The following is a 24,382-nucleotide window of genomic DNA, read 5'->3' as shown; positions in this document are numbered from 1 at the left end:
TGCGCGGCCTCAACCGCTACCTACGGAAGCAAAAATTCAAAATGGTTACTCTGGGTTCCATCATACCATCACTACATCAAGGGGATTGGTTCGCATCTCCAAGACGCGTACTTTCATATCTCCGTCCACCCGGTACACAGGAGATTTCTATGTTTTACCCTAGGCACCGACCACTACCAATATACCGTACTTCCTTTCGGTCTTTCTGCGGCTCCCAGGGTATTCTCAAAGACCCTAGCAGTGGTAGCCGCATAGCTCCGACGCATTGGCATCACCATCTTCCCCTATCTCGACGATTGTCTGCTCAGGGCCCCTTCCATGCAACAGATCGGAACGGCAGTTACCATCGCGAGAGACATCTTCAAAGCTCTAGGACTGGTAATCAACGTACCAAAATCGTCTCTGATTCCGTCCCAGTCCATCGAGTTCATCGGGGCCAGGATAGACTCTATAACCGCCAAAGCGTACTTACCCACAGGCAGAGCCCACGCCATCCGAGACCTAGTGAATGTCCTGCGCACCGCTCCGGCGGTCTCGTTCCTTACATGCCTGAAGTTATTAGGTCACATGGCTTCTACGACGTATGTCGTCGCACATTCGCGTCTCCTCATGCGGTGTCTTCAGCACTGGCTCCAGATAGTATACACTCCCAGCATCACCGATATACACAAGATGGCATCCATTCCCGCTTGCGTCAAAGACTCACTGACGTGGTGGCTCGATCCAACCAAAGTACTTGTCGGTGTCCCATTCTGCACTCCAGCTCCATCTCTACAAATTACCACCGACGCATCCCTCGTGGTCTGGGGTGCTCACATGCTACAACATCAGGTCCGAGGTCTATGGTCTTACCAAGAAGCCCTACTCCACATAAACTTCCTGGAGCTCAGGGCAGTTTTCAATGCATGCCGTCACTTTGTTCATCACATCCAAGGCGCCTCAGTACAGATTCTTACGGACAACATCTGCACCGTATACTATATCAATCGCCAGGGCGGAGCAAGATCCAGAACCCTGTGTGCAGCATCAATACGCCTTTGGAACTGGGCAATTCGCCACGGCATCACGCTCAAAGCTGCTTACCTACTGGGCAAGAGCAATACCATTGCGGACACACTGAGCAGATCTTTCCACTCCCAACACAAATGGGAGCTTCTCGATGAGGTAGTCCGTGGCCTCTTCCAATTATGGGGTCACCCGCAAGTGGACCTCTTTGCCGCTCGAGACAACAAGAAATGCCATTCTTACTGCTCGAGGGCTGGCATAGGCAGTGGATCGATAGGAGATGCCTTTCTGCTTCATTGGGGGAAGTACCGTCTTCTATACGCCTTTCCCCCAATTCCCCTCATCCCTCGGGTGATAGAGAAGATACTGGCGGACGCAGCAACAGTAATCATGGTCGCTCCCTTTTGGCCCCGTCAGACCTGGCTGCCGCAACTTATGCACATATCGAGCTCTCGGCCGCTCCAGCTCCCGCAGCAGCCCAACCTCCTCTCCCAGCAGCACGGCACCCTTCTCCACCCCAGTGTCAACCGGCTGCACCTAACAGCATGGCTCCTGACTGGCTCCAAGGACCGGAATTAACCTGTTCCCAAGCAGTCAGAGAAGTCTTCATACAAAGCAGGTGCCAATCCACCAGGAGATCCTACCTCTACAAGTGGCGGCGCTTTCACACGTGGTGCCACTCACAGGACACGGACCCTCGAAGTGCACCTATACAATCAATCCTGAACTATATGCTCTACTTACGCTCACAGAGCTTGGCGGTAACTTCACTTAAGGTTCATCTGGCTGCAATCTCAGCTTTTCATTCTCCCATAGACGGATCTTCTGTCTTTGCACATCCACTAGCGAAGAGGTTCATGAAGGGAATTACCAACCTTTACCCAACATACAGGCCCACTCCTCAGCCCTGGGACCTTGCCTTGGTGTTGGACACTCTCACTCGGCCACCATTTGAACCGCTGGCAACTTGTGACATGCAAACTCTCACCACTAAGTTCGCCTTTCTCCCGGTGATCACGTCGGCCCACCGCGTTTCTGAACTTGCGGCACTTTCCGCTGATCCCCTGTATACGTTATTCACCCAACAGGGGGTCACATTGCGCTGTCACCCAGCCTTCTTGCCAAAAGTCAATTCTCCATTCCACGTCAACGAGCCCATGGTTTTTCCCATTTTCTTTCCAAAACCACACGCTAACCCCGAGGAGGCACGTTTGCACACACTAGATATCAGGAGAGCGTTCGCATTCTACTTGGACAGAACGCGCTCTTTTCGAAAGTCTTCACGTCTACTACTATCCCTGGCAACACGCTCTAAGGGCCAACAAATCTCCTCGCAACGAATCTCCTCTCATATTGTAAATTTTATCACTCGCTGTTACACCATCCGCGGCAGACCCCTGCCCTGTAGACCAAAAGCACATTCGACTAGGAGCATGTCCACTTCCATTGCATTCCTGAAGAACGTTTCCCTGCGGGACATATGCCGTGCGGCTACTTGGTCGTCCTCGTCCACGTTTGCTAGGCATTATGCCCTGGACCGCTTCAGGGCTACAGATATAGCAGTCGCTTAAGCAGTTCTCTCTTCTGTGCACAGATAATTCCGAAGCACGTCGTCTCTGTTTGGGCTACTGCTTCCTACTCGCCTTCAGTGGAGCACCCACGGGGACATCACTCGAAGAAGAAGAAACTGTTACTCACCTTGTGCAGTAACATCTGTTCTTCGAGATGTGTGTCCCCGTGGGTGCTCCACGACCCGCCCTCCTTCCTGCTTCAGAACTCTTACGTTTGTATCTTGCAGATGTTCTGGCTAGGAGGAACTGGCGCGTCGGACCGCTCAACGCAGAAAAGAGCGCGAACGGCGCGAGGCACTTCTGCGCATGCGCAGTCCTCCGGAGGGGGCTACTGCTGGCAAAAACTTTCCGTTTGCGGTGCCGGGACGAGCCCGACACCTTCAGTGGAGCACCCACGGGGGGACACATCTCGAAGAACAGATGTTACTGCACAAGGTGAGTAACAGTTTCTTCCCCCTGTGCTGTCAACCTTGTCATCACCAGATGAGGCAGTGGCAGTCACCTCTATGTCTACTCCTTTCATGGACTCTTAAGGCCCACTAAGATCTGCTTCAGTGTATGGCCTAGAGTGTCAACCTCTTAGCTGAGAAGTTGGTGGAAGAATGTGACCCGATAATGGATATTCTTTTGCCTGAGGGTCTGGTAATGGTGGAACTACCTCTCATTAAATCCATCCAGACCACTGCCAAGGTGCTCTGGCAGACAGTGCTATTTTGTGCCCTGGGGCAATGAACACCTCTACACCCACCTCAGTGATTAATGTGGTGACCCACTGGGAACACCAAGGACAGACTTTACCTGCCCCTAAAAATAAGGAGGCCAAGATGCTGAACCTTTTTGGGTGCAAAGTTTATTTGACCGGGGTTTCCAGCCGTGAGTCTCAAACCAGCACACGCTCTTCAGCCATTATGCCTTCAACTTTTGGAACACACCGTGTAAGTTCCAGGAGCTCCTTTCTGTGGATGCCAGGCAGGAGTTTTTGGCAATTCTACAAGAAAGCTTCACGGTTAGCAAAATAGCCACTGCAGGTGGCTCTGGACCTGGATGACTTGGCCACTCAGATTATACCACAGCTGTTGTTGTGCTGGTAGTTCCTGGCTACAGGTGTCTAGTGTCCTGGTGGAGGTGCAGCACATGATACAAGATGTCCCTTTTGATGGTGGGGGCATATTCACCAAAAAGACTGATTTGCGCTTACACAGTCTCAAGGATTTCAGAGTTATGTTGAAGTCCTGTTTAGACTGGCAGCCACCCTCATGTTTCTACTCTGGCCCACCTAGGTAGGATCATGGACATCATAGGGGCAGATGCAACAATAGAAGGGGCCCCTCCTGAATCCTCATTTGTCCAGGGAAAGGGCTCATCTAAGCAGCCACCGGGATCAAAGCCTCGCTTTTGAGGTGTGCTCGGGGACGGAGCACCAGTTACTATCCTGGATCCCTTCCCGCTCTTTGTGAGCCATCTCTCCCACTTCTACTGAGCCTGGTCCCAAATTACGTCAGACTTCTGGGTCTTGAGTATAGAGGGAGTGAGATATTTTATCCAATTCTGTACTCTCCCTTCCTTCCAACCCTCTTCCTCATCCCTCTTCAGGGATCCTTCTCACTAGCAACTCCTTATCTAGGCAGTGCAATCACTCCTCATTCTGGAACTATTGAGGAGGCTTTTCAGGAGTTATGGGGGAGGGATTTACTCCCGGTACTTCCTTATTCCCAACACCAAGGAGGGTCTGCACCCCATTGTAGGCCTCTGGAACTTGAAAGCATTATAAGGAAGCTTGGGTTCCACATGGTCTCCCTGACATCCATAGATCTGGCGTACTGGTTCGCTGCCCTCAACCTTAAAGACACATACTTTCACATTTCCATCATTCCAGAGCTCAGATGTTTCCTCTGCTTTGAAGGGAACCATGGCCACCATTATCAGCACATTGCTTTTCTTTGCCCTATCCATGGTACCTTAAGACTTTACAAAATATACGGCAGTACTGGCCACATTCTTGTGCAAGAACTGGTTGCAGGTCTTTCCCTACCTAGACGACTGGCTCAATGAGGGCAAGTCCAGGGAGCAGGTGCTCCGGCATGTGGAGCTGGTCAAGGCTACATTTTCCTGACTGGGTCTTATCCTGAATGTGCCTGAGTTCTCTCACTCCCATTCAAAGAATCTAGTTCACTGGGGGCCCTTCTTGATTCTACTCATGAGACAGCCTCCCTACCTGAGGCATACTTTCAGGTCATGGTGAGCATCATCACTGAGCTTTGTCAAAGCCCAACCACTACAGTGCACAATTGCAGGAGGCTCCTAAGAGATGTCCTCTTGCACCCAGGTCCTCTGTTATGCTCGGCTCTGCCTCTGCCCACTGTTAGTGTGGCTGGCATCAGTATGCAAGCCCTCCCAGGACTCCCTGGATTGGCTAGTCACTCTGAATCTGGCAACCCTGGACTCCCATGATTGGTGGGTCCAGCCTCAGGTAGTATGTGTAGGGTCCCTTTTACCAGGTCACAACTGGTGATAACTCTGGTTACAGACACCCTGGACATGGGTTAGAGAGCACACCTGAACAACCTTTGGACCAAAGGCGTGTGATCACTTATAGAACTATAGATGCACATTAGTGTCAGGGAACTCAGGGCAGTTCGCTTTGCTTGCCAGGTATTTCTCCCACCCCTCCCTTGGGACAAGTGTGTCCTGGTCCTTGATGAGCTAGTCTAGGTAGGGGAAGATTTGCAACCAGTTCCTGCACAGGAATTCAGCCACCACAGCAATGTTCTATATCAATTGATGGGGTGATGCTTGCTACTCTCCCCTATGCCAGCTTATGGGACTTCTGCATTCAACACAAAATACAACTTAAGTCTCGTTCCTTTCTGATACTCAGAACAGCCTCATGGATCACCTCAGCTGGTCATTCCATTTTCATGAGAGGTCTCTCAAGGACGTGGCCCTCACCATCTTTCTCAGCTGGGGTCGTCCCCAGGTGGACCTGTTTGCGATCCACTACAGAAAGTGCATTTTGCTCTGCTTATTCCAGTGCCACAGCCAGGGGTGGTGGACACTTTCCATCTCTCGCGAATGGGCCAGCTGTTATATGCATGTCCCCCATTCCCACTTATACACAGAGTCCTCCTCAAGATTCTCCAAGACAAAGCAGCGGCTATACTCATAGTGCCCACATGGCCTGGGCAGCACTAGTTCACCACACTGCTGTCACTGTTTGTAGACAGATTGATGTCACCTACCCTGCCCTGAGACCTCGTAATGCAGGACCACGGGCAACTGTAGTACCTGAACCTAAAAATTGCTCCACCTTACAGCGTGGAAGCTCCATGGTTAAATCATCTAAAGCTGCAGCGTTCAGATTCAGTCAAGGAGGTTTTACTGGGCAGCTGTAAGCCCTCTACTAGGGCTACTTACCTTGCAGAAGGGAAATGGTTTTTCCTTTGGTTCCTCCATAAGAGTGTGCCCCTACATCAGGCCATTCTGCCCCTCCTACTGGACTATCAGGTGAAGAAGAAACACTAGGGTCTAGCTGTGTCATCCATTAAGGTCCACCTGGCTGCAATTTAAGCTTTCAATCCAGGCACAGTGACAAAGTTTCTCTTTGGAGATTTGTGAAGGGACTCACTTTCTCATGGGTGCCCCTTTGTGGCTGAGGATGTGTCTGCCACTTATCCGTCCCGGCTGTCTTCAGGGTTAGAGGTGTCCCTGATGGCTTTCTGGTCTGTTGGTTGGGGACCAGACATCTTCTTATGCCCTTTCTGCTTGTGAAGGAGGTTGAGGGGGGATCAAGGCCCACCCACTCCTCTGGGTCCCGGCTCAGGGACCCTGTACATAGCAGTTGCCTGCTAAGTATCTCCTCTGTTTGCTCCTAACTTGCTTCCTGGGCCACTTCCCCAAGACACTGCTCCATCCAGCCTTGTTTCTCAGGGCTTTGAGGCTCAGCTCTCAATGCACCCTTGCCAGGGTTCTGTAGAGTTTTGTAGTGGCTGGTTTTCTGCTGCTGGACCTGGGTCTCAATTAGGTCTGAAGTTCAGCCCGCACTCAGAGCTGTCCGAGGTGCTGCTGTTCTCCCAGTCAGCCCCTAAATCTGGCTGGGTCGAGCGCCAGTGAGGAACTGCCAGGGCCCTAGTCCTGCAGCTTCTTTTATATTGCCTTGCTGAGCCCTAATTGGCTGCTGCAGAAGCAGCCACTCAAGTCTGCCTGGAGGACTTCTTTCTGCTCTTCTCCCTGGGTTGGTGCACAGTAAGTCCTCCAGCCTGGCTTCAGACCTAGTCCATCCTGTCACAGGATCCTATAGCAGGTCATTCCTCAGGGGATTGGATAAGCTTTACCAACAGGTGAGGCATCCAATACTACTATGGGACTTGAAATTGTCTGTTGTTTACTAGCTTTCTGTCCTACATCTCATATAAAATGGCCTTCCTGGTAGCAATTACCTCTGCCAGGCAGGTATCGGAATTGTGGGCCCTTATCTCTGAACCCCCATATACTGATAAAGTGCAGCTGTAACTTTTCCCCACCTTCCTGCCAAAGACTGTGTCATCATGCCATGTCAATCAGGACATTTTTCTCCCTGTCTTCTTCCCAAAGCCCCATGGCACTGCCAGGGACAGAGTGCTGCACTCTTTCTATGCAAAGTGTGCCTTTGTCTTTTGTATCAAGCATACCACGTCATACCACAAATTGCCACAGCTCTTTGTCGCTATCATGGACCACATGAAAGGACTCCCAGTTATATCCCAGCAGCTTTTGTCCTGGATCACTTCATATATTAAACTTTGTTACAACCTAGCCAAGGTGTTGGCTCCATCTCTGACAGTGCCCTCTATCAGGGTACATGCTTCTTTTGTGGCATTTCTAGTACAGGTCCTTATTCAGGACCTTTTCAGGGTGGTGATGTGGTCCTCTGTGCACACCTTTGCATTACACCATCACCCAGCAGGCATGTGATGATACTGCATTCGTGAGGGCAGTACTGCAATCAGCAACACATTGAGGTCCAACCCTTCCATACAAACTGCGGGTAAGTTACATATTGGAATGCACATGAGCAATCCCTCCAAGAAGAAAAAAATGGTTATGTACCTTTCGTAACTCTTGTTCTTCAAGATGTGTTGCTCATGTCCATTCCAGACTCTCCTCCCTTCCCCTTTCTGACTATTCCAGCAAGAAGGAACTGAGCAGGGATTGGGTTGGCAAGAGTCTTTATATACTGCAATGGAGGTACCACTTCAGGGGGCTCCATAGCTGTTAAGGAAAATCTTCCAACGGCCATGCACGCAGCTTGCATGCTCACATATTGGAATGGACATGAGGAATGCATCTCAAAGAGCAACAGTTATGAAAGGTAGATAACTTTTTTATAATTTTAGGGTTAAAAAGTACTTGTTGCTTTGTCTCTCTTTTATGTAGATTACAAAAGTGTGCAAATTCAACTAAAGATACCAAATTGAGAGGTAAGTTCAATGCTAATTTTTGGCAACATGAATTAATAATTAATGAATGGTGATAAAGGCAATAAATATAATATTTTTTCAGATCTTCTAATGTATGGTGTGGCTTATCATCATGCTGGCATGGAGATATCTGATAGAAAAATAATTGAAGGAGCTTTTACCATGGGAATCTTACCAGTACTTTGTAAGTTACATTTAAACTTTTGAAAGTCAAAACATTGTTACTATATTTTCTCTCTAAAAATATATTGAGATTTGTATTTGGAAAAAGTAAACATGATTCTTTCACTTGTCATGAACAGTGTTCCCTGTAAGCTGAGTGCTTGGGCGGCTACACAGGCGAGATTCAAATGCAGCCCTGGCTGATTAGCAGAATGCCTGCAGCCAGTAACATGTATTTCTACTGGTGGTGCACATCTGCCAATGCATCACTGCACATCATAAAATTTAGTCTGCAGAAGGATGAAAAAATTAGAGGGAACGTTGGTTATGCAATCCAGGATGATAGCTAGTATGGTTCTGCAGCCTGCATATGAGTAGGTCAATTTGCTTCAAAAAGTATGTAGAACATTTTAAGTAAACTCCAGAATTAATGATGATAATACTCATATGAGGCTGCATGTGTGGATCTGTAATTTAGAGTTTGAGCCTGCTTTCTTCTTGCATTCATAATTCTCATTAGCTACAGTTTTTCTTTTCTCTTCAAAATAAATTCTGATCAGAAATTACTTTTTCATTGAGAAAGAATAATACCAATTGAAAATGGAACACCAACTCTTTAGTTTTAAGGATGTTATCCTATTCTTAGAGAAAATTAATTAAATGTGAAAAATGTTATCTAAATATGATTAACTTCTTTAGATAAATGAATACACTTCTTGTGAGTTTCTAATATGTCTTTTGTGTTTGATGCTGCTTTAGCTATCTGTTGTGTGGCCAGACCTAGTAGTCAGAACCTAAAGTCTACAGTTACAATGCAGGAATCATGAATCAGTTGATATCGGGAGTTCAGAATCAGGAGACAAACTAGAAATCGTTACCACATATCATAGAATCATAGAACACTAGAACTGGAAGGGACCTCGAGTCATCGAGTCTAATCCCCTGCCCTCATGGCAGGATCCAGTACCATCTAGACGATCCCTGATAGATGTCTATCTAACCTGCTCTTAAATATCTCCAGAAATGGCGATTCTACAACCTCCCTAGGCAACTTATTTCAGTGTTTAACCACCCCGACAGAAAGTTTTTCCTAATTTTCAACCTAAACCTCCCTTGCTGCAGTTTAAGACCATTGCTTTTTCTTCGAGTGATGCCCCGGTTGATGCTTTACTGTAGGTTCTGGGCTTGCCCCAGAGCCGCAGGACAGAGATCTTCAAGAGCTGTTGTCGGCTGGACTGTGCATGCGCAGGGGCGTCTCGCAGCGTTTGTGCTCTCCTGCGCTGTGCGATCCAGTTCTAACCAGTTCCTCTAAACCACCTCAGGCTGCAGACAGAGCAACTTCTCTCTCCCTCATTCTCAACACTTTGTGAGACAAAACCAGTTAATTTCTTCAGTTATACTCGTTTCTCGTTATTACTCGCTTATCTATTGACGTTCCAGTTTAAAAAAAAAACTTTAATAGTATATATCATTAAGTTTCCGTTCTTCCCTCTTTCTTTTGTTATAGCCCTTCGGTACTTGTATATAGTTCACCCTCCGTTCTTATATTAAAAAAAAAAAAAAGAAAGAAAGAAAGAAAAAAAGGGTGAGAGAGGAAAAATACCGGGTTACCCAAGATTTAAAAAATACTCCCTTTGCTGTGATACCATGCCTGCCTCAGATAGCTATGTGGCATGTATCCGCTGCCTCGGTGAGAGCCACGTACCACAAAAGTGTGTACACTGCTTGAAACTCACGGCTAGTGCTCGCTGTGAGAGGGAAATGAGGCTCTGGATGATCCTCTTCGATAAGGCTTTCCAGCCTGAGGGATCATCCTCCCCACCTGGAACCAGTCAACAATCTCAAAAGAAAAGGGCCTCCTTTCCGATTAGGGTGCCTTCAAAAAAGTCTAAGCCCTCCCCCTCTAGATCTCTGCCTTTAACTTCTCATGGCAGAACTAGCACAGGGTCTAAGCCAGGCACTTTGGGTATGAGTGCCCGTATAACTTCAAGTGCAACCAAAAAGGTTGATCCTCCTGGGACTTTGCACCACTTGGCCACAACTTCATCAGCGGCGGCACTGACGGTATCCACACCGAAGCCATCGGCACCGCCTGTGGCAATGAAGTCACGTGCACAGTCAACACCAGCACCGGAGGGATCACTGTCTTGTCAAACGGACCTCGATGTGCGGCTGAGAGGCACCGACCTCGATGTGGGGCCAAGAGGCACAGACCTCAGCACGGGGGCAAGAAGCACCAACTTTGCCTCATGAGCAAGTGGCACTGGACTCGGGGCCAGAGTGCACGGAGACAATTTCAGCACCACAGCATGAGGTGATCATGCCTGGGGATGTCTCCCCACTAGGTCACCTAAGGCAGTTCCAGGACCTTTTTAAGAAAGTGGTAATTTCTCAGGAAATACAACTAATGGAGATTAAGGGGAAGCAACATTGCCTCCTTAAAATCCTACAAACAGAACGCCAAGTTGGCTATACCCTCGGACGAAGCCATCTTGGAAATGGCCAATGAGCTATGGCAAACCCCAGCATCTGCCCTTCCAACTAATAAACGGGCTGATAAAAAGTATGGTACTTTGTGCCTCCAAAAAGGGTCTGAGTTCTTATTTACCCACCCTCAGCCCAACTCCCTTGTACACGGTGCATCAAAGAGCAAAGGCGCCACAATATAAAAGCAACGCAGCAGACAGGGAGGTGAAGAGGCTCGATTTATTTGGGAGGAAGGTATACACATCCTCAATCTTATTTCTCAGAATAGCCAACTACCTCGTGCATTTATCTAATCACAACATTGATAATTATGCCAAGTTGATGGCCCTGATGGAGGCGCTTCCAGAATCCAAGAGACCAGTGCTTAAATCTGTCGTTCAGGAGGGCTATGCATGTACATGGGCCAGCTTGCAAATTGCCATGGACGTGGCAGACATGGCAGCTCGCACCACAGCTATGTCCACGGGGGCCTCCTTTTTCAATCCACAGGAGTCTCCAGAGAGCTGCAAACAAAAGTGAAAGATTTACCGTTTGACAAGCACAAAGTATTCGGCGAGAACACAGATACGGTCCTCCATTCTAGTAAAGATTCTAGAACAACCCTTTGATTGTTGGGAATGTACACCTCATAATATAGAAGGAGATGTTACACACCATTTCAAAGGCGCTCTGATTATTTCCATAATAGGCATCAATGGCAACACCAACGCCATCCCTTTGACCAGCCAACATAACAGACCAATGAGATGCCGAAACTTTAATAACTGCATGCAGACCCAGCCCAGCAACAAACAGCAGGTTTGATGAGTTGGTCGAGAGCAAGCAGACAGCCCCTTCAGACCCAACTCACATCTTTCACCATCATCTAAGGCCCTTTTACCATCAATGGGCCAACATTACCACCGATAAGTGGGTTTTGGAGATAATCCAATCTGGATACACCATCCCATTCTATTCTCTTCCACCCACAATCCCACCATCCCCATACCTCTTCAGGGACCCCTCTCATGAAAGCTTACTATGTACCGAAATCGCTCACCTGCTTCACATAGGTGCGGTAGAAAGATTACCACATCAATTCCAAGAGAGGGGGTTCTGCTCCTTCTATTTCCTGGTACAAAAGAAAATCGGCAGATGGAAACCTATATTAGACCTATGGCAACTAAACAAATATCTCCGTAAACAACGCTTCAAGATGGTAACACTAGCCTCCATACTACCTGCCCTGGAGCAGGGTGATTGGTTTGCTGCTCTCGACCTCAAAGATGCCTTGTTACGATTCATCCCACTCACAGGAGGTTTTTACGCTTCACAATTGGTACAGATCACTTTCAGTATCGAGTTCTACCGTTCGGCCTTGCCACAGCACCCAGGGTGTTCACAAAGACACTTTCAGTAGTAGCTGCGCACCTTCGATGCAGAGGGGTGATGATATACACCTATCTAGACGATTGCCTTATAAAAGGATGTTTGTCTGCAGAAGTTTCCGAAATGGTGCGGATTATGGACGAAATGTTTCTTCTCCTAGGCCACCTCGTCAACAAGGACAAATCCATGCTTCAACCTACTCAAAATCTAGAGTTTATAGGAGCTCGCCTCGACTCAATTGCTGCAAGGGCATACATACCCATTGCCAGATTTAAGGCAATGCAAGAACTACTGGACAAGCTCCTCTACAAACGTTCAGTGCAGATCATCACAGTACTCAAATATATAGGGCACATGGCCTCCACGACATACATCGTCCCCCATGCCAGACTGCACTTTCGTTCGCTGCAACACTGGCTGATTACAATCTACAACCCTATGAAGCACAATGTACACAAGGCGGTGACTGTTCCTTCCACAGTCAGATCTTCTCTCCAGTGGTGGACCAAGGACGGCAGCTTACTGTCAGGGACCCCGTATCGTCAACCACCACCTAGCTGTCACATTACCACAGAGGCCTCCTTCATTGGTTGGTGTGCTCACATGGGCAAATTCTCCATCTAAGGCCATTGGTCGCCCCAGGAGTCTCTACTACACATAAATCTTCTGGAGCTGAGGGCAGTGGCCAATGCTTGCAGACATTTCCACACATACCTTCACAGCTCCAGTGTAGGCGTTCTCACAGACAACATAGCGACCATGTATTATATAAATCGTCAGGGCAGTGCACAATGCTGATCGCTGTGCACCGAGTCAACCTGACTATGGAACTGGCTCATTGCCAACGGCACAACCTTTGTGGCGTCTTATTTATCTGGCATCTGCAACTCCATGGCTGATTCCTTCAGCAGGAATTTCACAACAAATCACAAATGAGAGATTCACCGTGGAGTCCTCCACTCCATCTTTCGCCAATGGGGTACTCCTTGGATAGACCTATTCACCACCACCAACAACAAGAAATGTCACCATTATTGTGCCAGTGCAGGCCTCGGTCACGATTCCTTGGGGGACGCCTTTCCCCTCAATTGGAGCTGTCCCCTCATGTACACTTTTCCACCTATGTCACTTATTTCCAGAGTCCTGTAGAAAATCAAACTCGACAGAGCCACAGTAATATTAATAGTGCCCGGGTGGGCACAGCAACATTGGTATCCTCTCCTGTTCCGACTGGTGCTGTACCCACCATATCAGCTCCCGTTGATCCTGAATCTTCTAACCTAGAAACAGGGCTCTCTCCTGCACCCGCAACTGCACACCCTTCATCTCACAGCATGGTACCTAGTTGGCTAAACGTTCTGAAGTTCTGTGCTCTGACCAGCTCAAAGACATTCTAATCCACAGTAAGAGACAGAATACAAGATCTACTTACTTTTCCAAATGGCAGAGATTCACTTCCTGGTGTTCCGAACAGCACATGGATCCTCAAACAGTCCCAATCCACATCATTCTGGGCTATATGATGCACCTGAAACAAACTGGATTAGCCTTAGCGTCCCTAAGAGTTCATTTCGCGGCAATGAGAGCCTTTCAGCATCCAATAGATGGCATTTCTTTATTCGCCTACCCTCTCACAAAGAGGTTTCTCAAGGGTCTACTAAACCAAAACCCCCCATATGTACTCCCTTCCCATTGTGTAGCCTCAATTTAGTACTTGGAAATCTCATGGCACCACCCTTTGAGCCACTAGCTATGATTCCTTTCCAGACGTTGACGACGAAGTTGGTTATTTTTATCGCCATCACATCAGCGTGAAGAGCGAGTGAGATTTCAGCGCTTACGGCGGTACCTCCATATACAATTTTCAACAAGGACAGTGTGATCCTGAGACATTACCCAGCCTTTATTTCTAAGGTCTGCTCGGATTTTCACCTTAACAAGCCAGTATTGCTGCCTGCTTTTTACCCAAAACCGCATGCCTCATCACGTGAGGCAACTCTCCACACACTAGACGTGTATAGAGCCCTAGCCTTTTATATAGAGCGTACTAAGCCCTTTCGAAAAACTGACAGATTACTAGTCTCCCTTGCTGAGAGTGCTAAGGGAAAGCCTATATCGTCCCAGAGAATAGCTAACATTATTGTTTCCTGCATAACCCAGTGTTATGCTTTACAGAATGTGCCACTTCCACAATGCCCTAGAGCTCACTCTACGAGAGCGGTAGCAACTTCCACTGTCTTCTTAAGAGGTGTTCCCCTTTTCGATATCTGTAGGGCAGCCACTTGGGCCTCTTATCACAAATTTGCCAAGCACTACGCTATTCAGTGCACATGGCTTCTGGATTCTTCCGAAGCATCTGCAGTGCTTTCATCCATGAATAGATAGGGGCCTCTGAATCCCACCTTCCTTTCTACAGGTGGGTACTGCATCTCAGTCACCTACAGTGGAGCACCCACAGGAACATCACTCGAAGAAGAAAGTGAAGTTACTCACCTTGGTGCAGTAACTGTTGTTCTTTGAGTTGTGTGTCCCTGTGGGTTTTCCACTACCCACTCGCCTCCCCTATTCGGAGTCTGTTTTCTGTCTTGCAGATTCTGATGCCGGTTCGAGGAATAGGTTAGTACTGGATTGCGCAGCGCGGGAGGGCACAAATGCCACGAGACGCCCCCGCGCATGTGTGATCCAGCCAACTTCAGCTCTTGAAGTTCTCCATCCTGCGGCGCCGGGGCAAGCCCAGCACCTACAGTGGAGCACCCATGGGGACACACATTTCGAAGAACGACAGTTAGTGCACCAAGGTGAGTAACTTTGCTTTCTTGTCCTATCCTCAGAGGTCAAGGAGAACAGTTTTTCTCCCTCCTCCTTGTGACACCCTTTTAGATACCTGAAAACTTCTATCACGTCCTCTTTCAGTCTTCTCCTTTCCAAACTAAACAAGCCCAATTCTTTCAGTCTTCCTTCATAGGTCATATTCTCTAGACCTTTAATCATTCTTGTTGCTCTTCTCTGTACCTTCTCCAATTTCTCCATATCTTTCTTGAAATGTGGTGCCCAGAACTGGAAGCAGTACTCCAATTGAGGCCTAATCAGTGCAGAGTAGAACAGAAGAATGATTTCTTGTGTCTTGCTCACAACACTCCTATTGATGCATTCCAGAATCATGTTTGCTTTTTTTGCAACAGGGTCACACTGTTGATTCATATTTAGCTTATGGTCCCCTATGACTCCTAGATCCCTTTCAGCAGTACTCCTTCCTAGACAGTCACTTCCCATTTTGTATGTGTGGATTGTTCCTTCCTAAGTGGAGTGGATTTTTCATTTGTCCTTATTAAACTTCATCCTGTTTACCTCAGACCAGTTCTCCATATAGGGATCTAGAGTCAGATTGGGTCACGATACTAGATGTAAGGATCCGCAGACTAGAATGTGGGTCTGAGGATCCTGGGACAGTTGACATACTGGCTGACACGGTTGACACAGTGCTGGCTTGCAGAGCTGCATCCAAGGAGCATTGTGAAGAGTAGGCATCACAGGAGTAGTTCTCAAAGGACCCAGAATTAGACTATCCTGTTACCTTCTGATTGGGCAAGCATGCTATTTAATCCAGACAGGAGCCCCAGGAAGTTTTCTGGACAATCACATAGACTTCTGGCCTGCTGCAACTCCAGAGTTTACTTTCTCTTCTGATATCTGGTCTCCAACTCCAATCTGATCCTGACTCTTATTTATTGAACCCAGGTGTAATGATTCCTCTGATCCCTTTTCATTAACTTTCATCGTTGACACGTTGACCCCAGGCCAGCTGTGATTACTAGGCAAGACTACCTAAACCCTGGTCCCTTGCATCTAGGAGTCAGGAACAGAGATGAACTGGAGTTCAGGAATCACCAGTCGGGGCCAGGAGAACGCATGCTAGAATTCCAGGAGGTTAAGCCAGGGAAGGCTGAAGTAAATATTAAGGATTGGAAAGTATAGGACAAGGGAGTAGAGCCCCATTTTGTAGATGGCTTACTGTTCCTGCTGTTGGCTTAAGCAAGGCCTGTGGGCCAAACAGCCACTTGGGGACTCCACCAATAAGACCTTAGGGGCAGAATCTCACCACTGGCATTGGTCTTCATGGTTCTTAAGTAAGCTATTGCCAGAGGGCTACCATGTGGAGGGTTGGAGACTAGTTGCTCCTATGCAGAAGTGAATTAAGCTTTTGTGGGGCCTTGGACCCATGCAAGTGGAGTCTCTCCCCAAGTCTTCCACCAGCCTCACTTGTCCCCTATACTCCTGCCAGGAAATGGGATTGGGGCAAGAGTCCTGCCTAGAACTACTGATGGACAGCAGGGTTGGGGCATGGGATCTTCCCCTGCTCTCTGGCAGGCTCATTGGATGGAGTGAAATCACACCCTAATTCTGCTCCCCAGTGGGAGAGCTAAGCAGGCAGAGTGGGTCAGGATGTAGGGGCCCCCAACTGGCTAGGACTCCTGGGCACTGCCCCATTGTCTTAGTGGCTAATCCACCACTGCTCATACTTTATGGGCCTGGAGTTTGAGACCAGTGGGTTATGAAAAATGCATTATTATGAGAATGATTATTTTAGTACTGTAGATATACATATAATTTTGCAGGCAACTTAAAAAAAACCTAAACTATCTGTAAGTATACCAGTCACTACAAAATGGGATGAAGTCATAATTGCACTGAATAATTAGCAGTTACTTCAGTGTGAGTTTTGATGTATGAGGAATGAAAGATTAGACCTCAATTTACCTGTAAATGTTGACAGATATTTAATATGTTGTGTGTATTTAGTTTTTAAGGTAATATTTGACAATACTGAAGTCACGATCAGATACACTGATATGTATATGAACATGTATACAGATTATGGGCCCAATCCTATGAGCTGCTCAGTGCCCTTTTCTTCCATTGCCTTCATTAGAGTGTAGCATAGCGCCATCACAGGATTTGGCCATATATTTTGCTGCTTTATTTAAAATCTTGCTAGTATACAGAATGCTATTTATTATTAAATTAATGTGCTTTAATCTGATTAAGTTACTACGAGTACCTTAGCTATGGGAGTAAATTTACCTGCACACCTGGTAGTTATAAAATCTACAATGCACTATGTTGGAGGAATGTTTCAAGAGTACAGTGAAACAGATATTCTGCAAATGATTGGGAGAGCAGGAAGGCCTCAAGTAAGTTGACTGTGTATTTTATATTAATGCTTTTAAATCTGGATTAATAAAAGATACATAACACATTTGCCAAATAAATTAAAATGCCCACAATTTAAGGTATAACATTTGCTTTTTAAAAATTGGTTATTTGTAAATGGATTACTGAATTAAAATAATACCGAAGAATGGGAACTGGATGACACTGTAGATAGATCAGTGGAGATCTTCTTTAAATTATGTGCAGCTGTAGTGCAAAAATCAAACAAGATGTTAGATAGTATAAGGAATGGAACATTGAATAATGTGGCAGACTTTACAGTATCTTTTATATAAATCAGTTGTGCTGCTTCATCTGGAATAGTTTATACAGTAGTTATCCCACCTCAGAAGAGTGTGATGGCGCTCTTCCATATTATTTAAATAGAACTAAAAGTTTCTGAAAATGATCTAGATTACTTGTGTTTTATGCTAAAAATCAGATGGGTCATTTTGTGTCTCCCTAAACCACTGGTTTCCAAACTGTGGTTCTTTCTGTGTTTTCAAACACCATCTATAATTGGTTCCTTAAGGGCTTTGAGAGATTGTACCCCTATGTATGGCAATGAATCCCTCCCAGGGCCTTCAACCAATTATTGTCAAAAGTGATACGACCTCCATTTAAGACACTGATAATATGCTTTTTGCTGTACTTGTTCTGGAAGGTGACCTTCCTACATATGTGGTAGGTATCAGAGGCAAGGGAAGGCAATGTCTTCCCAGACTGGCCTCCACTCCAGCCCTTTCTGCCCAGGTCCCGCCGCCCCATTGGAGCCAAGTCTTCCCTCCTCCACCCAGAGCACCACGGGGGAAGTGGGGTGGCGTACCTCCACAGCATCCCCAGACTCTGAAGGAAGTGGGGGGTGGGCAGCGTGCAGCCCCAGCCTTACTGAACCTGGAGCATGGGGAGGACAGGCATCACACAGCCCCAACCTCCCCAGCCCTGGAGCATGGGGAGGATAGGCACTCGGGGGCAGCAACATTTCACCCTCAGTACACCTACTTTAGGCATTCTGGGGTGGAGCCTGGGTGGAGACATGCCTTCCCCCACCTGTTATACCCACTGCCTCAGCTTCAGAGCTATTTGGTTTTCAGCCCTGCCAAGGCTGAGATGGGAGGAAGGAGACCATGCTGCCAGCCCTCCTGGGACTGGGGAGGCTTGGACCAGGGAACAGCCTGTGCTCCAGGCTAGGACTCTGATCTCCTAATGCTCCAGGGAAGTCTGGGGTTGCATGCCACCCGCCTTAGCCCCTGTGCTCCCACCAGGACTGTATGCTGTCTGCTTTCCCTTCCTCCCACCCCCACCGGGATCAAGGAAGGCTGGGGCCATGTGCTGCCTGCCCTCCCTCTTCCCCTATTCCTCCACCAAAGCCAGGAAAGGCTGGAGCTGTGTGCCACCTGCCCTCCTTCTCCCATATGCTTCCTCTGAGGCTGCAGAACCCTGGGGCCATGCGCCACCTTGCCGTCCTTGTTTTCTGTGCTCCTGCTAGGGCCAAAGATAGCAGGAGCCATGCACGGCCTGCTTTTCCCACCCCCCCAAACCTTGTGCTTCTTAACTGGAAGGCTGATCCACTGGGGGAGTGGTGGCCTCATCCTACAGTATCGGAGGGTTGCTTGGCTCCCACAAGACTGTGGGAGTCAGGGGTAGGATCTTGGGCAGCAGGGCCAGGGCCTTGGCTCCAGTGCATGAATATTTGTACTCAGCACTGAGCACTCGTGCCTTGGCATACAGCACCCTGGTACTGCTGACACCACGGCACTGCTCACCGGCTTCTCAGAAGCCTAGACAGGCAAGGACAAGTCTCCCAAACCTAAGAAAGATAAGCCCAGAACACTGATGCCATTTGACTCTCCTGCTGTGGTTCAACAGACTCTTCAGACTTTATTAGAGCATGGATCCCCTGATCCCTCTCTGGCATGGTCTCAGAATCAGGTTGAACAGTTCCAGATGTTGTTGACACCCAAGGACTTGCAGATAGCCCAGAACATCTTGTCTGTGCTGTTGCTGCCTACTCTGGTAGTTGCGGGACCATGACACAAGGGAAGGCCACTCATGGCACAGCCCCGGTCGCCACAGCATCAACATTCCGCATCCAGCAGTGTGTCAAAGGCCTTATAAAAGGTGAAAGCCACAGAACCTGCAGTCCAGCTCAGTCCATGGTGGGGCTAGAACCACTGAAGGCAGCAGGTGGGGCTCCCTAGGACTTTGGCACAGATCTTCAGAGGTACATACCCTTGGTCTGAATGGTACACTCAGGACTGATATTTCCCAAGGTCAGAGTGCTGTTCAATAAACAGATCCCTGACACTGCACCATTCACAGCACCGGCACTGTTCCTCAGCTTGTGTGTCCCCGCAGTGTGTCCATGAGGAGGGCAGGAGTTGATGGTCACAGCACCATGCTTCAGCTGATTGATACTGGTTCCACAGCTGCTCCCAAGCCTGTCACCATCATTTATACCACAGATTCTGGAGTGGACGGTTTTTGCTGGAGGACTGTTCTTGGTATTCTTCCGACCTGGGCATTGGTGTTCATGACCAGCAAGCAGTGCATGTAATATATCAGGTTGTCCGATGGCATAGCTGAGAGGCTCAAATCAGGGTGAAAAGATAGTTATCAGTTTCTGTAACTGGTGTTCTTTGAGATGTGTTGCTCATGTTTATTCAACATAACTGTGTGTGCGCTTGCCGCATGCACTGGTGCTGGGAGATTTTCTCTCAGAAGTATCTGTAGAGGACCAGGTCCAGCTCTCCCTGAAGTGGCATGAATATGCAATACTATTTAGGATTCCTCCTAGGACCCTCCCTCCTCAGTTCCTTCTTGCTGGAGACTGTGACAGAGAGGAAAGAAGGTGCGGAGTTGAATGGACATGAGCAACACATCTCAAAGAACACCAGTCACAGAAACAGGTAACTGTCTTTTTTGTACACGATGTTAAATTCCCTCCCACTCCTTTGCTGGAGAGGAAAAAGAACACAGGGGTTGGCAGCCCACACAAAGTAAATTACAGTAGTGAAAAGAGCACTTCCTTTGCTCAGCTGTATGAAGAGCCTGTTGGTCGCCAGACCAGGGGCCTGAGATGGGGAAGTTCAACAGGACTGTATTCAAAGTAGGGATGTGTATGGTTAACCAGTAAGCATCACCCTTTTCTGGTGATAATTACTGGTTATGGTTAACTAGTGGGGGCTGCAGCAGCTTTACACCTGCCACTGGCAGGGTGCTGGTCCAGCCAGGCATGGTCCACAGTAGGTGGTGCTGTAGACCCTGTCCCTGGCAGGCCCGGCCTGGTGTGCTGAGAACCAGGGTGCTCCAGCCTGGCTAGAGCAGCCCCTGTCTGTGGTGGGCTTGGCCCCACATGCCACAAGCAGCGGCACTCCATCCCAGCTGCAGCAGGTGGGAAGTGTTGTAGACCAGCTTGGGCACCGGCTTCCTGACCCTGTTTAAGTAGTTAACCAGTTAAACATAATAGTTAATTATAGTTAATTATTATAATAGTTAACTGATTAAACTGGATTTTACATCCCTAATTCAAAGCAGCACCTTAGTTTGAATGCTTCCTCCAAAGCAGCTGGGGCTGCAAAGCCAGTCTGGATCCCCCTGCACAATTGTTGATGTCTTGGTATTCCTCAACAGGTTAAACAGAACATTTAAAAAAATACATTGTGAATTGTTACGAAAGATATGAGATGCCTATTTTAACTGTCCCCTGCTAAATCATAAAATACTTTTTTTTCAGTTTGACACTACAGCTACAGCAGTTATCATGACTAGGTTAAGTATGAGACAGAAATATGTGCAGATGTTAAATGGTGCAGATACAATAGAAAGCAGGTAATTAAGTAATTTTGCCACAGATATACTGATAGAACCTACAGAATGTTTTTTGCTTGTTCTTTTGGCTTATTCAGATGAAATTCATCCAATGGATTATAAAAGACAGGTTTAGGGGGAAATCATACAGAGAAACACCAGAGGTGAAAACATCATTGTGTCTATTCAGTGACTGGGAGAATATTAATCAACAAGAAAAGCAAATAATATTTAGTACAACAGTTGTAATCACAGAAGATTGCATGTAGCATTTTTTAAAGAATCAGTTTTAATTGAGAATAATTAGTTACAATATGCAGAACAAATATTTTAAAGTAAGACCTCTTGTACCTAACAGTAATACATAGATGGTAAAGAGGGGCATGGAGAGAGAAGGCAGAAACCTGCTCACAACTAGAGATGTGGAGTACTCAGTGCGAATTGTACTTTGCTCTATCTAAAGTTCAGAGTGCTAAATGCATTGAGTAGGTAAAGTCAGACTTGCATTTCTGATTATGAAAGATTGGGAGGAGAGGGCACTTGATGGATGCTGAATCTGAGAATGATGCAGGGAATACAACTTCATGGTTCTGGTGTAGTGATGGGAAGGTGAATACAGTGTCTGAGTCCTGAAGTTTAGTAGTGTGACTCATCACTAAAGGTGAGATTGGGGCGATCAGATGCCACGTGAGTGATAGATACTCTTGCTAATAAAGTGGTTTGCATCTGGGGTCATGGTGTGGGATTGTGACCAAAAAGACTCAACTGTTACTCATTTATTTATTTAACAGGTCTTACAATTCATAAAAATAAATTCTGTAATGTGGGCATCTATCCTGTAAATTAAAAACACCATATATATCTACCAAGCACCCCAGTCCCGAACACACTCCTTTTTTAATAGTTCAAGAAAAAAAGATGAATTTTGCAGTGTTCCCATGCATGATGGAAATACCTGCCTTGCACGGGGATGGAAGGGATTAATCCATGCTAATGGGCGAAGAAGCTATGTCCTGTCAGCCATGCTGCGCATGTTCCAACTGAATGAAACCACAGTTTAACAGGGAGCAGCTCAGCTCTGTCTGGGCTGACTGAGGAGGAGAGCAGATGTGTGCTTCAGGCTTCTGCCAAGAAGCTTCTGGAGCCCCAGGCTGCAGAGACTGACTGTGCTGAAGCCATTACAAACACCCAGTTGATTGCCAAGAATGGTAGAGGAGAATTTGCTGGTGCTGGGAGACTATTAATGCTGGAAGTGAGAGCAAGATGCGACCCAGAGAATGGAATGGCTGCCGAGAGACCAAGCCTAAACACATAATTGGCTCCTCAGGTCCTGGGTCAGGATTAGGGATGTGAAAGTGTAAATGTATGACCTTGGGCTCATCGGTTAATGTTCAGAGTTACACGTAGGCTCCTGGTAAACATGGGGAGCTGGCTTAAAAGCTGGCTTTCAGGGCATACCAGTTCCTGGGGAGCCACCTGCTGCCGCCTCTGTATTAAAGGCAGCAATGCAGGGTTGCACAGAGGCAGCAGCGCAGGGCAGCAGGTGGGAGCCAGTATGTGCGGGGAGCTGGCTTAAAATGCAGCTTCTCACATGCACGGGTTCCCAGGGAACTGACTGCTGCCTCACATGTAACCATGTAACCACTGAAATTTTCAACAAGTACACAGTTACTTAATTACACGCATTTTAACAATCCCAGTCAGAACCCAGTAATGTAGGTTGGGTCTGGGTCCCTCTATCATACCACATGCACGACTGGGTGCAGTCACCACCTAAGGGAGAATCCAAGGCTCACTGCTTAGACTCTGGCCACTGGGTCATGCTGCCTCAAATCCAGGGGCATCTACTTAGACTCTGGCCAGGAGGCCTTGCTGTCCTAAGTGGCCAGAGAGAGAGAGAATTGGGGAGCATAGCGAGCAGGGGTTTTTCGCAGCTAGGGAGGAAGGGTTGGCGAGTATAGTGAGCTGGGGTGTAGCCCCTTCTGCCCCCAGTTTCCCAAAATATCAAGAACATAAAGCAACACATAAATGTATAGTTTCGTTTTCTGGATGCCAGTGATATACAACAGACAAAATAAAAAAATCTCAGTTTCTTTTGCTAGATAGAGATCATTCCAACAAATAACTTGAATTCTTAATCATTTACATGGTTTTTACCTTTTTATATTGATTACCATAAAAAGCAGAAGCAATAAGTGGACTAGTCACAGTAAAATATAATTCATTATTGCTTGTAAACATTTTAGGTATTTTTATATTATTGATTTATGCTTATTTTAATTACATTATGTATATAATTGGTTTACTTTTTGTTCCTTAATAGTTTGCACAAACATCTTGTTGAGCATTTAAATGCAGAAATAGTGTTGCACACCATCACGGATGTGACAATAGCTTTGGAATGGATACGATCAACTTTCCTGTACATCAGAGTTTTGAAAAATCCAGTTCATTATGGTTTGTTGCTTTTAAATTGACTAGAATATAATACTGGATTATATTTCATGTCTAACATAAAGTAGGTTACAGTAAACTATAGGATGAACCTCTGTGATTTAGGACTTTCTAGTATGGAGGCGCAGAGCTCTGCCAAGCAAAATGAGGCCAAGCTGGCTACAGCAAGGCCAGTAGCAGGGAATCCTGCCAACCAGTGACACAGAGCCCTGCCTGTCAGAGAGAAGCTCTGCTAGCCAGGGACGCGAAGCCCCGCAAGCCAAGAACATGGAACCCTCTGGCTAAGGATGCATACCCCTCTGGCAGCCTGGAGAGGAGCCCCATTAGTGGGTTGGGGGTAGTAGAGCAGTGCATTTGCTGGGCTGTGGCCAAGAGAGGCACCCCAGGAGAGCCAGAGTCCTAACCTCCCCTGATCTGGCAAACTCTTGTTTGGGAATGCTCAGGTCCCAAGGGTGCCAAACCAGGGAAGTCCATCTTGTACCTGCATTTTTGGCAAGTAATTTTTTTTTGTTAGTGACTAATGAAAAAAAAAAGAGTTACTTGTTTTGTCTTTGCCTTTTATGGACTGTTATTTCAATAGGGATGAAGACACTGAAATTGTTAAAGGTGACCTGGAACATATTTAGGAAAAATATTTCAACCATGTTACCATAATTAGCAGGCATTTCAACATATTTAAACTTGTACTACTTTTTCATTAACAGATTTGCAAAATTTCAGCCTATGATTACCGACTTCCCACTGTGTTGAGGCCTCATAGCTCATACAAAGCTGGTGGCATATTACCATTACTTTTCAGCTTTGAGTATTGAGTGTGCCTCTAAGGAAAAGGTAAATCAACTTTTATTTAATATTGAG

At 47.0% G+C, this 24,382-nt stretch overlaps 1 protein-coding gene across 4 annotated transcripts in view; it reads left to right on the top strand.

Moving 5' to 3' along the window:
* Positions 1-24,382, top strand: part of HFM1 (helicase for meiosis 1) — a 170,998-nt gene that overhangs the window by 44,321 nt on the left and 102,295 nt on the right. For 2 of the 4 annotated variants that reach the window (XM_075936496.2, XM_075936493.2), the window contains exons 13-17: positions 7,989-8,032; positions 8,115-8,216; positions 17,096-17,241; positions 20,997-21,091; positions 23,394-23,527. In XM_075936496.2, coding sequence (XP_075792611.2) covers positions 7,989-8,032; positions 8,115-8,216; positions 17,096-17,241; positions 20,997-21,091; positions 23,394-23,527 — 521 coding nt within the window. The remainder of the gene's footprint in view (positions 1-7,988; positions 8,033-8,114; positions 8,217-17,095; positions 17,242-20,996; positions 21,092-23,393; positions 23,528-24,382) is intronic. The other 2 variants (XM_089780526.1, XM_075936502.2) reach the window with 1 other exon arrangement.

The sequence above is a fragment of the Pelodiscus sinensis genome, chromosome 9, assembly GCF_052426305.1.
Source record: "Pelodiscus sinensis isolate ZL-2025 chromosome 9, ASM5242630v1, whole genome shotgun sequence".
NCBI lineage: Eukaryota > Metazoa > Chordata > Testudines > Trionychidae > Pelodiscus > Pelodiscus sinensis.
This window is presented reverse-complemented; position numbering and strand designations above follow the sequence as displayed.